We start from the raw sequence: 12,259 nt of genomic DNA, 5'->3' as shown, positions 1-12,259 counted from the left end.
TCGCTCCAACAGCTCCATGTCCTTCTTCTGTTGGGGCCCCAGAGCTGGACGCAGTACTAAAGGTGGGCTCTCACGAGAGCGGAGCAGAGGGGCAGAATCCCCTCCCTCGCCCTGCTGGCCACGCTGCTGGGGATGCAGCCCAGGATACGGTTGGCTTTCTGGGCTGCCAGTGCACGTTGCCGGCTCATGTTGAGCTTCTCGTCACCCATCAACCCCAAGTCCTTCTCCTCAGGGCTGCTCTCAATCCATTCTCCATCCAGCCTGGATTTGTGCTTGGGATTGCCCCGACCCACATGCAGGACCTTTCACTTGGCCTTGTTGAACTTCATGCAGTTTGCCCAGGCCCAGCTCTCAAGCCTGTCAAGGTCCCTCTGGATGGCATCCCTTCCCTCCAGCGTGTCGACCACACCACACAGCTTGGTGTCGTCAGCAAACTCACTGAGGGCACACTCAATCCCACTGTCCATGTCGCCGACAAAGACGTTAAACAGGACTGGTCCCAACACCGAGCCCTGAGGAACGCCACTTGTCACTGGTGTCCACTTGGACATCGAGCTGTTGACTGTAACTGAGTGCAACCAACCAGCCAATTCCTTATCCACCAAGTGGTCTATCCATCAAGTCCATGTCTGTCCAAATTAGAGACAAGGATGTTGTGTGGGACAGTGTCAAATGCTTTGCACAAGTTCAGGTAGATGACTTCAGTTGCTCTTCCCCTATCCACCAGCGCTGTAACATTTTGGTCCTGCAAAGACCAGTCTGAGAGATGTCTGCATCTTCTAGCTTTAGTCATGTAATTTAGCAGATGGAATTAGGAATCGTCATTCCTTGTGCAAACAACAGCCCCTCAGTGTACAATTCAAAGCAGCAACACAGTCACTCCAAAATAGCTTTAAAGGGATGCTGGAGGATTTCTCCCTCCTCACCTTCCTTACTGCTGGGTGCTTGTTCAAAGAAGCGATCTGGGAGGACGTTCTGAGAGTGCAAAGGGGCTGAGCCGCAGGATCGCATACCCAGCAGACCCCTAGCCAATACAATAGTTTCTGGGAGACTAATACACGTGAGCTAGATTAAAGTGAGCTCAAGGACTGAGGGGAACCCCAAATGGGCTGGTTTAACCCCAGCTGTTGTGTTATCAGCAGAGATGTAAAGGTGCCGTCTGTATTTGTTTGGGAGACTTCAACCAATGACTTTTAAAAAAGGAGAAGACATTTTACACCCTTACACAGAAGCCTACAAATCTGTTTGCTTTTTATAAATAGGTCACTATTTCTGTTTCAAAATGCAAGAAGTGTGTGTTGTTACTGATTTTTAATTCACTAATTTATTTTGGTTGTTTTCACTATTTAAATGCTATTTAAACTGATTTTTTATGGCACATAGTAATGCTAGGCAGGAAGAGAAATGGAAAAGTTCTTTCTGCTCATGTGTCTTACTGTACCGATGCTCTCCTAAAGCATTAGGTCAGCTCTACTAAAGCACAACAAGGCTAAAAATAATACTTTAGAATATGGATTGAGCTAAAATGAAAATGAGCAACTGCCACTAGATGGCATGACAGCCTTACATTACTCTGGTGGGTTGGGTTGGGTATTTTTTTTTTCCCCTTTATATAAGAGGAATATGTAACATTTGTATTTCAAACATGGTGTCAGGTCATTTTTCCCATGTCATCCCAAGTATATCTGATGATCTCAAATTGGTGAATGAAGCAAACTCCTTGACAATTCCTTTAGAATATGTACGCACTATGGAAGTAAGGTTCAGCAGTAAGCTCAACTAGGACAATTTTAACAAATTTGCTGAAAAAAAGTAATGCGTTTAAAAGAGCAAGTGCTTTACTTACATGTGAAAAGGTACAGTCAGTGGTAGAACTCAGCTTTTAAAAAAATTACCAAACTGAACAAGTGAACTGTCAATTATCAAACAACCTGCTTCCTCTAAATTTCAGTTGACACTTGATGAGTTAACTATTCAGCAGTGTCTCTCAGGTGAGTTAAGTACAAACCCAATGCTGTTACCTGCCTGAGTGCCTTTAAAAAAACCAGACAGGTTGCTTATACAAACGCAGACATGGCAAACTTTTGGTCAGATGGATGGAAATGGGCCGGCACGCAGAGCAGCAGCTTGCACCTGAATGTAACCCTCAAGCTTCAAAAGGGCACACTGGTGCGTGCTGTGGAACAGAAGCGTGTCCGGGCTTCAAAACTGCTATGACAGTATTTCCAGATGTTCATGTCATTATTTTATAAATGCACACTGTACCATGATGTCCAAGTATAAACCGTGTTTTTTTTCCCGATCTCATTGTCCTCAAGAAGAAGGGAGTGAGGCTAGCCCTGAACACTTCGAAGACCTTGCTCCGCCGAGGCACTAACACTTCTGTACTGCACAGAACCAACCCTGGTGAAAAACGCAGACGTCCTCCGGCCAGAAAGTGAAGTGAGATTGGATGTGAAAATCTGAGTGTCTTTGAATTCTATGACCTAATCCTCTTTGATCACAAGTAGCTGGATTTAACTCACCATAAAGGAGTTTATTAGAACCTTGCGTAAAGCTTTGGCTCCTGACATTATATGCACCCTCTAACGTCTAGACCTGAAGGTAAATAACTGCTATAATCTTACTCAGTCCTCCAGCTGCCCTACTTATTTCAGTATCAGAGAGGACTCCAAAAAGAGGGATAAGACTAGGTCAGATTCATCTCTGCGGGTGGCCATACCACGAAACCAACAACAGAGTAACTGACACTAAAAATGGCACAGAAAATGCCCTAAATTATTTTATTTACATAGTAGCTACGTGCCTTCCTCACACCCTAGCTCCACGTACAGGACGTGGTCTAGAAAGGAAAACTGGCAAATCGATGATGAATTTTGAGACTCGGACGGGAGTTAGATGAGCATTTCAGGAATGTATACAGCCACCCTACCCTTATGCAACCTAAGACTGTTTTATGATGTCTATTGCCCAAGCAATTAATAAACTTTTAAAAGCATCTTTCCTTATGACATTCTGTCTTATAGGTGGAGAAACATGAAAAAAAAGAATCGAAATGACCTATTTTGGGTTACCCAGGAAAAACAGGGGAAACTCGGGAAGGAATTGCACACAGTTTTTTGCATCCAGCCTCGCACTCTGATTCCCAACCATTATCCTTTTCTGAGGCTCCATGTTTAAGAAAGCAACTTACCAGAAGGGCTGACTCGCCAGACATCACCCTCACTGAACTGCACTTGACCCCTTATTTCAGCCTGAGACACAATCACCTCTAAAACTTGATTGGGTTCTCCTGTTTGGAGTTTGAGTCTTGTATGACAAAACTATTGTCTTCACTCCTCCTGTAGTCCTATACAATCAGTTTTGCTGCTAATGAACCAAGAGCAGATGCAGTTACTGTATAACCCCAATTTATTTCCAGAGTATAATCTATTCTATGTACCGAGAGAAGATGAAGACAAAACCCCATGTAGCGATGAAGTTTAAAGTTACTTTAAAATACATACACAACAGTAGATGAATTTGAGACACATTCTAACTCCACGTAAACCTGTTTTCTTGACTTTTCAAAAATAAGTTTTTGACACTCTAAACAATTTTCTTTTTTAAAAAAAAGTAATTTAGTTGATGGCAATAGTTGTGCACAACTCCACCACCTTGCTTTCACTGTATCATTGTAAGGCGTTGCCTTTTGGACCGTCAGCATTGTAGTGCTCATCATCCATCACCTGAACTGAAGTATAAAAATACAAGCACAGAGACACAAGACAAGTTCAGCTGCTGGCTGCAGAACTCCACCTCTGTGAACAAAGTATAAAATGCCACAGACTGCTAATTAATATCAGTGCTAGTGGCCTACATGTACATGAAAACTTCATTTTACGAAGAGCAGAGTTTTACCAGATACTGTCTGAGAAACCATACTTCTCCCATATTTATCTACCTCCATGTGCTATATGAGTGTACTGTATTATTTTCTTTTATAGAAAATAGATTTATTTTCTTTTATAAAAAATAAAGGTCACAGAAATAACACTAGTGTCAGCAGTGCCAATAAATTTGGAACCCAAGTAACGTTTCTTGGTTCCCAGCACAGTCCTCACCTAGGTTGCCATGTTCCCCTGAACCGTCTGGTAAGAAGCAATTGCAGCAAGAACATACATTTTGCTTACATCCCAGTTAGTGGTTAAGTGCCACATGCCAAAATAAGAGTTGCAGTGCAAAACCAAGAGCCAGTACTGATGAGAAATGCAATGACTTTAAATCGTCTAGCAATTCTGAGTTAGTCAAGCAGAGCTGGAAGGGAGTGGCTGTCAACAGCTTTAGCTTAGGCCAATCCAAACATTTCATGAAGCGACAAAAGGCAGCTTTATCATTTCAGGATGACCTTCTAGATAAATTTTAGGTTGCAAAAACTTGAAATGTTACAATGTTTTTGTAGTGCAAAGTCTTAGTGAACTAAACATCGATATAAGCACCATTCTCCTACTGTTCTGACTTTTAAAAACCAAAATTGTTCATTTTCATAACCTGAGTGAGTTGAACGTCTAAATTCCAGCCTCTCAGTGAAAGAAGGCTGGCAGTTCATGGAAGTCTGTCAGTATTCAGACTAAGACAGATGTTTTCTGTGGTGGTTTTGATTTGCTCTTGTGACCAGTCAGGACCAGAGGAATTGCAGAAGAGCAAACAGAAACTCATCGTCTAGTTAAAGGCGTACTAGAAAGAAAGCACCTATGAAGGAATTAGGAAGCTTTGACCATGACTTTCTCTTTCTTGCTTGTCTTTTCACCTGCTTTTTACAGCAGCTGGTGATGCTCCTCAGTTTTTGAGGTTCACACACATGGCTATGTCTGCCAATACATTTTCTTCTCTTAAGACACATTGACATTGGTAAGATTCAGCTCCGTCTGAAAGTATTACAACCAGGTATTAACTGCTTCTTGACAACTCTCACTCCAACACCACAACACCTTGTCACTGGCTGTCTATACATATTTGCTTTATACACACCTTCCAGTTCCAGCACACTGTTATGTCAGGGGCTGGATTTTGGCTTAGCTCCCCTTGCTGGGATTGCTCCCAACCACATCAATGCACGCGCTACCACGCTTGCGGTCAGATTTGCTAACTAGCACGTTATTTCTTTACATATATTCTTAGGCAGATGACTACAGCGAAAACTAATAATTTCTTGAAAGACGTTTGTTCTGTTGACAAGGCCATTCAACTGAGGAAAGCAGATCTCGCCAACTACAACTGTAAGGGACTCGTCTGGAGTATTGCATGTTACAGAGAGACGTGATGGCACAGACCCAGCAGTTTCAAGGAGAGGTGAAGGGTGATTCCTCCAGACCAAACCATGCAGACCAGCTCTTGGAACCTGCCTTGCAGAAGGCTCATTGGCTGTGCTGGGGAGCTGATGATAGCTCTGATTAATGTCACAAACTGTGTTACACTGAAAATGGATGTTCCTCTGTTTATTTCCAGTCCCAGGCCTTGCAAAAAGAGCAGGCTGTTGGTGGGGCTTCAAGTAAGACTGAAGTCAGATACTGACAGACAAGGAAAGTTTACCCACACTTAACTTTCCATCGTCTTTCTTACATGTTTAAAGATCTAGAGTGGCTAAAAGTCTTTTCACACTTTTAAAACCAAAACTCCCACACTCGCCTCCCGCAAAACCTTTAAAATAGTTACTCTCTCCTCTACACTTCACAGACTTGTCCTATCTGTGCCCCTTCCCCCTCTTAATTGTCCTCAAAGACAATAAAAGAAAAAAACTTTAAACTTTAGTTCCTTTGACATAACAACTGGAGTGGGTGGCTAAAATAAGAAAAAGTGAAATATTTATACAATCTAAAAATTAAGATAAGATTATGTTTAAAAAAATCTACCTAGCCAGCTGTTCAAAACAGGAAAAGCAGAAATAAAATAATTAATCAGTTCTGCGAACTCCTGAGGATTTTGTGTACGATAAGTAAGATATTTTCTACTTCACTTGCAAGTATCTTTTCATTCATGTATCAAAAAACACACCTCAGTTTTTGAGTTGATCAAGGAAACAACACGCTCATGCCAGGTTCAGGGTTTGTTTATGGAGGTGTCAATACTGCAGATAGCAGTTTTTCCCTCGGTGAAGGTGGGAAAAGGAACACCACACAAATAACGTTGTCACTTACATACACTGTAAATAAAGACCACTGACATCCTGCCATTTTTGTACAATCATCATTCGAATAAAAGAATAAATAAAACATTTCCTTTTTTTTTTTCCCAATGAAATACGCTTCTTTTGTTTATGTATCATCTCAGGGAAGAAGGAGAAAGACACTGGTCTCTACCTGGCTTTCAGCACCTGGGTTTTACAGAACATCCTACCACGATGTTCTCCCCACATCAGAATCCTGGAAACCTGGGTTGTTCCTTTCATGTCATCAGATCAAGTACGTGAAGTGGAAATCGCTGTTCTTCCTAAAGAACTGTTTCAATGCTAGAGATGCTGCTACTTCTTGCTCTTGCTGCACATCCACAGTTTTGTCAGTGTGGAGAAATACAACCAAGCTTTGGTGAAGAAGAGATGCAAGCTCGCTCATAGGAGCGGTCCAGTCTTGGTTTACAACTGTTAGGTTGGCCTTGCACTACAAGCTGCCATTTTTTCCATCATAGTATTCTGTACTGTTCATGTCCAAAGTGGGTATTTAGTTTTATTTATGGCAAAACTTCATAGAAGCAACACACGGTCTAAATTCTTGGCTTGTTTTTTCAGGCATTATGGTTGAGATCTTCAATGTGGAAGGAGACACTCAGCAGGATATTCTTAATTGCGTGGGTCTAATTCCCACTGAAACTTGAACATCTTAAAAATCTGGCCTGTGGCTTTACCACAAAGCTAAACACAACCAACAACGTTCTTACTTTAAAGTTTCAATGCAATGTACGTATATTATCATAAGAAATTATTTTAAAATTATATTCAACCATTTTCAGTCTCCACTCATGAAGTGGCACCATTTCTTATCCTTGAAACTTTGAAATGAGTTGTGCTGTACTATTAATAATTGAAATACTTGTCAGTCGGAGAGATCTCCTCCTTTCCACCTATTCACTTTTGTCAAAAAATAAACTCTCAAGTACTGCACCATATAGTGAGACATAGTTTGGAACACGACCTTTTCTACAGACTTGTGAACAGTATTACGGAGGATTTTCTATCCTAAAATTCCTGTAATCATAATTTTTCTGAATACCTGAAAAAAACCCGGTGGTACAGGACCTACTGGCATGCCATCTCCTGGGGGAATGTTTCCTAGCACTGGACTGGGAGCTGCTGCAGCACTCTGAAAAGAACAAAGGGAGAATAAACCTTTGTCATTGCATGGTAGGCATTAAATCCCCTCAAAAAAAACCCAAACCAAAAAGACCCCCAACACCTGACCAAAATGCAGAAAGTAATTCTCTGGATATGCCATAATGTCATTGTTTCATCTGAAGGTAAATTAAAATTGTATAGTGCTTAGTCTTTGTTTATACAAGTATAATGATTTGTTAAAATACAAATTGTATGTTGAGGGGAAGGATGCTAGAGATTGCATGGATATACAAATATGCGTCAATTAGATAAATCTTGACTAGATTTTATAATATATCACATCTGAGTGTGTCTATAGATATACAGATGTGAATGTAACTTGCACACTTTTTCTTGTGTTATGTGTATAAACATCCTCACACATGCACAAGGATATACATACAGCATAAAGAAAGTAATTTATGCATTTTATCATCAATTTCCAAGCACTTTAAAGATAATTTCAGCAGACTGTAATATTCTTTCAGAACTACATCAAGCTTCAAAACAGGATTCTGTTACAAACAGTACAAGAAGGAACGCTCACGATTCTGCTGGTAATGCTTACGATTTTACCAACCCCTAAATAACCACCAGGACAAATTAGAATAATTCAGGTTACATTTTCAGAAGGCAAAATAAAAAGGGATTTCTAAGAAGTGAATCAGTGGATGAAATTAGTTACCTTTGCAAATCTTTCAGTTGGAATAAGCAAGTAAAGAATATTGCTTCTGGCAATTTACAAGCAGGAGATCGTCACAAAAAGGGAAGCCAAACTGTTATTGTTGTCATGTATTGGAACCTCAATTACTTTTAATTTCTAGCAGTCTTCCTTCCTGCAATATGTTTCTGCAGGGCATAAGGCTGAATCACCTATAAAGGCTTACAATCTTCTGTGAAAGTACTCATGCACACACAACGCATTGAGAGCCACTTGCAGCTTACTAATGACCTGCCGATATCTGCCCCACAGAATAGGAATGGCTTATGTTTATTAACTTATCGCTCTATTGTACGCTCACACTTGATATCCAAAAGATGCAGATCTGGAAATCGTATTTCCAGGTGTTTGGCACACTAGCTAGGAAATTAAAGAATAATGCTGGAAGGATTTGAAAACTGGCACAAAGAAGGGCTAACCTTTTTAAAGCAAGCAGAAAGGAAATATTCAGTTAATTACCACAGATTTTTCAATGGTTTAAGCTGTGCTTCAAAATTGAATTTCTAAACAACTAGCAGCAGCATATTTAGCATCTACGCTCTATGTTCTTTTCAAACAAAAGTCTAGAACATATCATTAAAATACAAAGACTGCAGAAAGCGCTGGCTTCAGAACTGACTGCAAGACTTTTGATTCACTAGAAAACCCTGTCAGAAAGGGTCTTACGTAGGCGAGGATCTAGTCTGCAGGATCAGCGTTAAAATACTATGTAATGGCAATTGACAGAAAAAGCCAGTCAGGTGAGTTGGATGCAGCAAACGCTTTGGAGTCGTTACCGCCTCTTGTGAGAGGCTACCACAAACCAACCAAACCCGCCTATAAAGCTGTAGCAAATACAGACAGTTCCCCGCCAGCCACCGCCGTTCTTTGGGCACTGCCTGAAGTTCATGAGACTGGAGGACGGTGCTGCTTAGCTGCAAGCAAAATCACGCGACTCCCTGGAAGGTCTCAGGTACTCCTCTGAGGCCTGTTGCAGTCTCCTGGCCTCCCAGACAGAAAGGGAAATAAGCAAGTGGTGTGAATGCACGGAAATAAATCGTGAATAGTCCCAGACACAGTTCGAGTGAAGTATGTTGGGATCTTACTTTCATACGTACAGGTTTTCTAGATGAAGAATCACAACAGTAGCATCACTGATGGAGCAAATCAATGATGTTAAAAGCCTGAGCATCTTAAAATGTCCAAAATAGCCTGCACTGCAGTCTCTGAGTAAGAATGAGCAGCCCATTAAAGGGGCACTAATAATGATGAACCTTATGACAATACCATCCCTCCTTGCATGCTAATTCCTGATTGCCCCCATGCCACCTTAGCTGTGTCCATCTTCAGTGGCCATGTAACATGCACTGTAATATGTCCAGTGGAGCCAATGCTACAGAATAAAGCATTTGAACAGACTAATAAATCACTGGGCAAACACATCTCAAAGGTATGAAGTCAGATAGGCAAAATAATGTTAAGTTGCGAGATCTCAGAGAAAAATCTAAGCAGCACCTCCCTTGATACATGACCAGTTTTCAGAAGGCTCCCATCCCAGGTTCCCTCACTCCTGCTTGTGTTGTTTACACTAAACTATACCAGGCATGAATGCATGCCAGAGTGCCTTAATGCACTCAGTGGGTCTCAGATGTCGTCCTCAACTGCCGCCTCTGCCAGAGCCCCCAGGTTACACAAGGATGTTTCTAAGAGAAGGAGGGAACAACTTCTCAGGATGCAGTGCTCCTATAAGGATACAGGCATCTGCCTCCGCTGAGTTCACGCCGTTTCTCACAATTTGAAAATCACTTTAAAATAGAAAAATGGTAAAATATACTCAACAGTTTAAAAAAAAACAGGGAGAGAAGGAAATAATGATTATTCCAAAACAGGGGGAGAAAAGGATTAAAATTGTATCTGTTGAGGTCTATGTTAGACAATAAACCTAGAATAGGTACAAGAAATATACCTAAAGATAACATTTTCATAATTGTCTCAATAGTGGTTGGGGTTTTTTTTTAAATATAATTATTTTCCTATTTTTGAATCTGACTTAACACTGATACCAGAGGAACTCAGTTTCGTTCCTTGGTGAACCTCAGAGATCAGCATTCAACTGTCCAGGACTGGTAAAATGGGCACAGGGCGGTTCTTTGTCTACTGAGCTACAGACACAGCAATGAATGACCGTAAGTTTACCTTACACATGTAACAAAATGCATTTCTTTCAGAGGTGCTGCTGATTCCTGTGAAGGGGATATGGCTCCAAACTAATCACTTTTTAGGAAGAGTGGGTTTTGTACAACTTTGTTGAATAAGAAGATATGTAGAAACGAGCTGGATGAAGCCAACACATGAGACTGGAGAACCCCTACAGCCTCTTCAGGAAGCCTTCCGCTTGAGGACTGAAGTCCTATTCTGGAAAGCTCCCTTGAGGGTGGCCAAGAGATCTGAGCAGTGCTGTTGGGTGGGTATTGGAGGAATCATTTGTGATGATGAAGGGGGAAGAAAAGCAAGGTCTTGTGGAGGTGATTACACAACAAATGAACCAGACTGATTTACTCAATCTTGCTCCTCGTGGTTTCCGGAGAAAAAAGGTCTCAACTAGAAGGGAACTAGCTCTTTGCTTCAGGCTAGTTACTCAAAATTAAATTCATTTACTAATGTAGGCAATTTTTTGATTGTGGACCATGATGTTTCAGGGAGGTATTCAATGGGTTCATTTTAATTGGCCTAATTATTTGAGACTTGATTACACCATGCAGTTTACAGGCACACGTGCAAAACCATCTCTTCTCTGTATTTCTGAGTGGGAGGGAGGACAGAATGATGCCAAGTTTGAGTGGCCATAATAGTAGGTCAGTTTTACTGACATTTGAAGTACCGCTTAATAGTTGTAGGAGTATTGTAGTTACAGGCATTCTGCAATAGTCCAGTCTTAAGTGACACTGAAACCTCAATTTCTGTCTTTCATTATGTAATGTACTGGGGTTTTTTTTTATGTTTCCATGTTCTTTAGTTTGGGATTTTCTTCCCTGACGGGCAAGGTAGTCCCAAAACCAGAAACAAAGCATTTTCAGTGTTTTAGGTATATTACATTTTCTAGCTTGTGCTATCCAATGAATGTTTCAAGAACTTATACCAGGTAGATCAATAAACAAACCTGCAACTGCTGCACTGAAATATTCTTATTTATTCTATCCTGCTGAATTACTCAGTTCTTTTTTCACAGTTCCACAGCAAACCGTGGCTTCTTTTTGCAAGCATTACAAGTTGTTCATCATTTATACTTCTATTAGCTTGACATTTTAAATATTTGCAATTTGCTTTCCCTGCTTTTCATAAAAAGATGAAACAGGAAATTTTAAATGGTCTAATCTTTTTGTACAGTATCTTACCTCCTTAAAATGGAAAACTGTATTTGCTTTTGTAGCTAAACTACTGAATTTGCGGTATCTCTTTACAATTATTAATCAAAATGGTGTAAGTGAATTAAACTTATTGTGGTCATTCTTTGCTCTACCCAAGCTACTCTCAGCACCGTAAAAATGGATGATTATATTAAAAAAATTAAAATTAGCCATGGTTTAGGCTGTTTTTTACAATAAAGAAATCACAAAGTAAATAAAAAAAACAATAAAATAGGTTAGTTATACCATTAGTACACTATGTGAAACATAAAAAGCCAGAGAGAAGTCTGAAACACATAGGTCATTTTCTGAGACTATCACAAGAAGTGGTTTATGACAGAAGCTCACCTCACAGAAGAATTTCATTTGCAATCAACGATTTTTACAAAGAAAGGACTTGACTTTACCGTAAAATTCCTCATCCAGCTTATTCACTGACCTGGACATTTTATTTCAGGTAAAATAAAATTTATTTTGCCTAGAGTAAGACATCCTTATTTTCATCCAGAGTAAGAAGCTTATCACATTACTAAACTTTTCCACAAGAAGGAAATTTCTAATTTTTTAGAAGTCTGTCTGATGATGAATGATGAAATCTACTGGATGATGGATGAGAGAAGTTGGACCTCACATATAAGACAGATCTATGGCCACTCTTGGCCACTCAGTTCCCTCATCATCCACACCTCCTCCATAAACCTCCTCTACATTAGCCCTAAATTTGCAGAGTTAGCTGGTCAGTCCTACTTCTTGCTGCATTACCCACTTCTTCAGCTGCATCAGGCATCAGGCCAATCCCTCCTGCTA

General features: G+C 40.5%; 1 protein-coding gene across 2 annotated transcripts in view; it reads right to left on the bottom strand.

Annotated features, from left to right (window-relative positions):
• The window catches only part of SSBP2 (single stranded DNA binding protein 2), a 194,300-nt gene that overhangs the window by 57,843 nt on the left and 124,198 nt on the right, over positions 1 to 12,259 (bottom strand). For both annotated transcript variants that reach the window (XM_068423879.1, XM_068423880.1), the window contains exon 5: positions 7,245 to 7,334. In XM_068423879.1, the coding sequence (XP_068279980.1) occupies positions 7,245 to 7,334 (90 nt within the window). The remainder of the gene's footprint in view (positions 1 to 7,244; positions 7,335 to 12,259) is intronic.

Source organism: Nyctibius grandis, chromosome Z (assembly GCF_013368605.1).
Source record: "Nyctibius grandis isolate bNycGra1 chromosome Z, bNycGra1.pri, whole genome shotgun sequence".
Taxonomy (NCBI): domain Eukaryota; kingdom Metazoa; phylum Chordata; class Aves; order Nyctibiiformes; family Nyctibiidae; genus Nyctibius; species Nyctibius grandis.
This window is presented reverse-complemented; position numbering and strand designations above follow the sequence as displayed.